This window comes from Haematobia irritans, chromosome 3 (assembly GCF_050003625.1).
Source record: "Haematobia irritans isolate KBUSLIRL chromosome 3, ASM5000362v1, whole genome shotgun sequence".
Lineage (NCBI taxonomy): Eukaryota > Metazoa > Arthropoda > Insecta > Diptera > Muscidae > Haematobia > Haematobia irritans.
In genome coordinates, this window is record NC_134399.1 from 44,046,215 (window position 1) to 44,052,214 (window position 6,000).

At 32.2% G+C, this 6,000-nt stretch overlaps 1 protein-coding gene across 1 annotated transcript in view; it reads left to right on the plus strand.

Moving 5' to 3' along the window:
* Positions 1–4,681, plus strand: part of AnxB10 (Annexin B10) — an 81,049-nt gene extending 76,368 nt beyond the window's left edge. The window contains exon 4 of the mRNA XM_075299477.1: positions 4,433–4,681. Coding sequence (XP_075155592.1) covers positions 4,433–4,489 — 57 coding nt within the window. The 3' untranslated portion in view covers positions 4,490–4,681. The remainder of the gene's footprint in view (positions 1–4,432) is intronic.
* The last annotated feature ends 1,319 nt before the right edge of the window (positions 4,682–6,000 follow it).

Genomic DNA, 6,000 nt, shown 5'->3' on the forward strand with positions numbered 1-6,000 from the left:
ACTCATATGACCACAGAGGCCAATTTTTTGCTCCGATTTAGTTGAAATTTTGCACAGGGAGTAGAATTAGCATTGTAGCTATGCGTGCCAAATTTGGTTGAAATCGGTTCAGATTTAGATATATCTCCCATATATAGCTTTCGCCCGATTTACACTCATATGACCGTAGAGGCCAATTTTTTGCTCCGATTTAGTTGAAATTTTGCACAGGGAGTAGAAGTAGCATTGTAGCTATGCGTGCCAAATTTGGTTGAAATCGGTTCAGATTTAGATATAGCTCCCATATATATCTTTCGCCCGATTTACACTCATAGGACCACAGAGGCCAATTTTTAACTCCGATTTAGTTGAAATTTTGCACAGGGAGTTGAATTAGCATTGTTGCTATGCGTGCCAAATTTGGTTGAAATCGGTTCAGATTTAGATATAGCTCCCATATATATGTGTTTTCTGATTTCGACAAAAAGGGTCAAAATACCAACATTTTCCTTGTAAAATCGCCACGCTTAGTCGAAAAGTTGTAAAAATGACTCTAATTTCCTAAAAATCTAATACATATATATCGAGCTATAAATCATAAGTAAACTTTTGCGAAGTTTCCTTAAAATTGCTTCAGATTTGAATGTTTCCCATATTTTTTTACTAACATTGTGTTCCACCCTAGTGCATTAGCCGACTTAAATTTTGAGTCTATAGATTTTGTAGAAGTCTAACAAATTCTGTCCAGATCGAGTGATATTTAAATGTATGTATTTGGGACAAACCTTTATATATAGACCCCAACACATTTGACGGATGTGATATGGTATCGAAAATTTAGATCTACAAAGTGGTGCAGGGTATAATATAGTCGGCCCCGCCCGACTTTAGACTTTCCTTACTTGTTTTTCATCTAATTAATAATTGACACAAATAACCTAAATATATATAAATGTTTATTTATTTTCATGTATTTGGTTGGCTATATTTTGCTGAATTTTCAACTATAGGATGTAAGTATTATTCATTTAACTTAAGAACTTGTGGCCATGATGTTTCATATTTTTCTGTTTTGCTTACTTAAGATTAATACCCTGTTCCTATATATCGAACGAAACCCCAGTCGAAAGAAAGGCATTCACTTGAACTCAAATGAATTTGGCTTTCGTTCGATATATACAGGACAGGGCCAGAGAATGAAGCCGACCCAATTTGGTCAGACAAAACTTTTACTTCCGGCGGCGCACAGTGGTTCCAAATCGCTTTTTTGGGAATAAATTTGCAACTTTTGAACGGATAAAAATATCAGCATAATTTTTCTTTATGTTAAAGCTGAGGTGTTTTCCTCTAAGTTTGCAAGAACGTTTGGAAAACGTGTACCGAAAACGTTTTTCTTTTTGGAAGAGTTTAACAAGTTCTATCCAGCAAAGAAACAATTGTCGAAATCGGTTCATAATTCATCATACCAATTTTCAACGCCTACAGGTCAACCCGTGGACCCCCTAGGGACTCACAAACTGGTACCACTGTGCGGCGGCTTGACGGCTAAGCCGATATAATGTCTACGCCTATTCGACCGTGCACAATTATCTATTATAAAATCAATTTAAAAAAAAATGTAAGTAGAAAGTTCATAATTTTAGAAAAGAACCGGTATAATCAGTGATGCCAATTTGGTGCTTTTAGCACCAAATTTTGATTTCCAAAAAGCACCAAATTGGCGTTTTAGTGCCTTTTCAAAAAAAGCACCAACTTGGTGCTTTCTGGCGTTTCATTTAGTGCTTTTTGACGACATCTTTTCATAAAAAAATCTGATTAGACTGTCAAAAGCTTAAGAAACTCAAATATATTGCCATAGAATTTGATTGTTATGAAGGTGACATTGATCCTTTTTTATTAATCAACAGTATTCTTTTATTATTCTTTTTAAAAGTCTCCCAGCAAATATTAATATTTCCAAATTTAACATTTATTTTCTCAGAGGAGAAAATAAATGTTAACGCTTGGATAGGCGTTCATAAATGCGTGAAAATGCTTCAAAGGAAATCAATAAAGGCCGAAACACAATGAAAAAAGCAGGCGTATGCTTTAGCTTTTTTCTTTGCATTAAAGCGGCTTCCTTTTTTCCAATACACATAGAAAATCGTATTTGTCGCTTCATAAACATAAACAAACTTATATTTCCATATACAAACCTGGAGCAACAAATGTTTTTAACGTCAAAAGCAAAGCAGCCTATAGAAGCCGGAAAAGTTAAAATTTATTTAACTTATTTTCACGCTTCGGCGTCAAGCTTATATTTATTGTGCGCACTCTCATATAATTATGAACGGTTCAACTTTTTTCTAAGCAAAGAAAAAAGCGAAGATTTAAGCTGCGTGTTCATTGTGTGTCGGCCTTAAGTTCTATAGTACAGCCTTGAAAGTTTGTTTTTTAGTATGTTAGAATTTATAATATATTTCTGGTGCTTTTTGTCCTTGGGGAGTATTTTTGAACCAACAACACAGTCCATTTCGTTTATATCAAGCTGTTCTTTAATAAGACACATTTAACATTTTTATAATAAAAATTTAATAAAGTAGTATGTAATGTGGAACATATTTTCGGAATCTTCCGAACATATCTGGAATATATGTAAAAAAAATTGTTAGGTGTTCGGTCGAAGGAGGGATCGAACCCAGGACCCTTGGTATGCGAGGCAGACGTACCACTGCTACACGGTGCCCAACTAAATGTATGTTTCCGTTAAATAAAATTTATTTAATCGGCTCGTGGGCGCCGCAAACTATGCTTTACATAAATATAAATTATAATGATATATGGATGACAATAACAGCTACGTAGCCCTGTGGATAGTGTGTTGGCTTACAAATTGCATGGTCCGCGATTCGATTCTCCGTCCAGACGAAAGGTAAAATTTTAAAAATTTATAAAATCGAATAATTTCTTCTACATTGTTTGTATAAAACCTCGTGGAAGTAAAAAAGATGTGAGGGAAAATGTAATTAGCCAGAAAAGATTGTTTTTTTTTGTTTTTTGAGTTCGTCTTTATGAAATAGTTTTTACATCCTGGAAAAGAATAAACGTTCATCACAAAAAGTATATACTTTTCTTCCAAATAAACTTCCTTAGAGCGAAAAGCAAATGAGAAACGACCTTTGTTTGTCTAAATTTTGTTTGGGAGGAATGGTAAGAAATTCTGAAATATTTTGTGGAAAATACGAAGTTAGTAAATCTTTATGCTTCATTTGTATTTACAGTTTTCTCTTTTATAGTTCGTTTAAGTGACTTGCACGAAAAAATATTAAAGTCAAGGAAACTTTCTCATATTAGGGTCATTTTAAATAAACGTCATAATGTATATGAACTCAAATAAAGTTAAATTGGCTTTAGTGCCCTGTAGAGTTCACTATTTTTTGTGTGTACCAAAAGGAAGTTTTTATATGAGCGGGATCCCAGGATATTTGAAAAATTTCCGTTTCCCCGGAATGAAAATAGCCCGAGAAAAAGTCTATGCACATGAGACTACAGCAATCCCTCGGTTTACGTCGCCTCGGTTTACGTTGTTTCGATTCCTTTTTTCCAATACACATAGAAATTTTCCAATACACCGAGAAAAAGTCTATGCACATGAGACTACAGCAATCCCTCGATTTACGTCGCCTCGGTTTACGTTGTTTCGATTTACGTCGGCAAATTTTGTTCTATCAAACTTCGATTTACGTCGTCGATTTTTTGCCAACTTTATCAGAAACGCCTTATATAGGTGAAGCAAGTACCAACAATAATTACATCGAAACATTTATTTCTGAAATACCGAAAATTCGTCAAATTCTGAATATGAATACGAATGAATAAAAGACTGAATTACCTTTATTTTTTTATGTTTTTTTTTATTATGTACACGCACACACATATATAATTAAAAGCACTTAGGAGTAACTATGAGCATTTTGTAATTCGGTTTACGTCACTTCGATTAATGTTCGAGTATGGCCACACTAGGCAAATATTTTTCCAGAACCATTTTGGATATGTGTGGATACCGTATGTGTGGATAAATATTTGCTGGTTTGACCGTGGCAACGAATTCTCGTTTGATTTCTATCAAATATTTGGCCAGTGTGACCGTACCATAACACATAAAGCACGCTTCTCATTGAACAAATAACACGGAATTCAAAAGTTTAGGTTAATCGAAATAAAATTTCGACATCCTCAATAATTAAAATTGGAAGATTGAAGTATATCATAAATTAAGGGATTCAAACAACAATAAATAAAATCAGTTAACTGCATTTAGCTGAACATTAAAGTTACTCAAGAATAAATTAAATAATCATTGATACTTTGCATCATTTAACTACGAGAATATTTTTAGCATTCCCATATTCACAACATGCCTAAATTATAATAAATGTATTAATCGTCCTTAATATTTTATACTTTTCAGTCTGAGACGTCTGGCGATTACAAACACATATTGGGCGCATTGATGGGTGGAGCTTAAAACAATGGAAACAGAATATTATTATCTTTATGTTACTGAAGAATTTATATACTTGTTTCATTCAATTTTATGTATTTAATATTTATGTAGAGCGTTTCATTATATATGTACAAATCATTAAAAGTGCACATTTGCGAAATGTGTTGTACCTGTAGGATATTACATAGAATATACGCTAACCAGCAATACTTATTTATTATTATTTTCCTTTGAAGTTCAAGGTTTTTAATTTATTTTTTTCTGAAATTACCCAGTAAAAAAGAGCTTTCCCCAACTTTGGGTTAACTCCAATGAATATTACATTGGATTGTACTTTGTTTTCGGCTGCTTTTCATTGCTTTAGAAGTTATGCTTTGGAAGTTCATTTGAATGAATACATTTAAAAATGTAAAAAAAAAATAATTTTCACTATGTTTACTTTTCATCAATTTATGTTTATTACCACAACAATTTTATTATACTAACAATTTATTGATGGGTATTTCTCCCAGAACAGTACACTTTCGATAATTTGGACAATTTGTGACTATGTCTATGAATTGTAAACTCAATTACTATTACACTTATGAATGATTTTCCATTTAATATAGAGTTAAATATTCTGCAGTTATTCTTAAAGCATAAAATTCATACTCTTGACAAAACTTTAGTTATTTTGGTTTAATTTTGCGCAAAAAGTTATTTAGAGTATTATAGTTGCTATTCAAAAAATATGGATTTAACATTCATTGGACTTTTTCGGCCATTTGCAAGGGGTGTTAAAAAGCAAAGGTGGGTACACGGATGAAAAAGACTGTTTCTCATATGTTTGGCTATAAACATTATATGTTTGGAACACAAATTTTTAAACACAATATTTTTGAGTGCAAGCATATAATGTTCATAAACTAGCATAACATGTTTGGGACATATATGTTAATATGTTAGAACATATTATGTTTGGGACATAAAATGTTTGTAAATATAATATGCTTGGATGCAAACATATATTAATTTAGAAATAGCCTATAAACATATATGTGTTTAGTAGCTTGGAGCGCTATTTAACAGGGAGCGATATTGAATTAAGTTGGTGGTTGTTGCTTGTTATTACAAAATTAACATTTTATTTTTCCTTGGGCAATTGATCAGCTACTTCTTTGATCCTTACAAACTGTGTGGTCCGCTGTTCGAATCCCCGTCCGGCAAAAGGTAAAATTAAAATAAAAAAAATCATACAATTGAATAATTTCTTCTACAATGTTTGTATTACAGAAAAAGGTGCTAAGAACTAAAAAATCTCGTGGAAGTGAGAAAGATGTGGGGGAATATACAATTGGGCAGAAACAAAATTTTGAGCATTCAGGTCGAAAACCTATGTTGTCAGCACCTATATTACCTGTTTATTTTCATAATTCATTATGATTGTAAATATATAAATAAATAAATAAAATTTTGAGAATTTTTTTAAGCATATAATAATTTTGGGTGCAAAATGCTTCCAAACATATTATATGTTCATATAATAACAT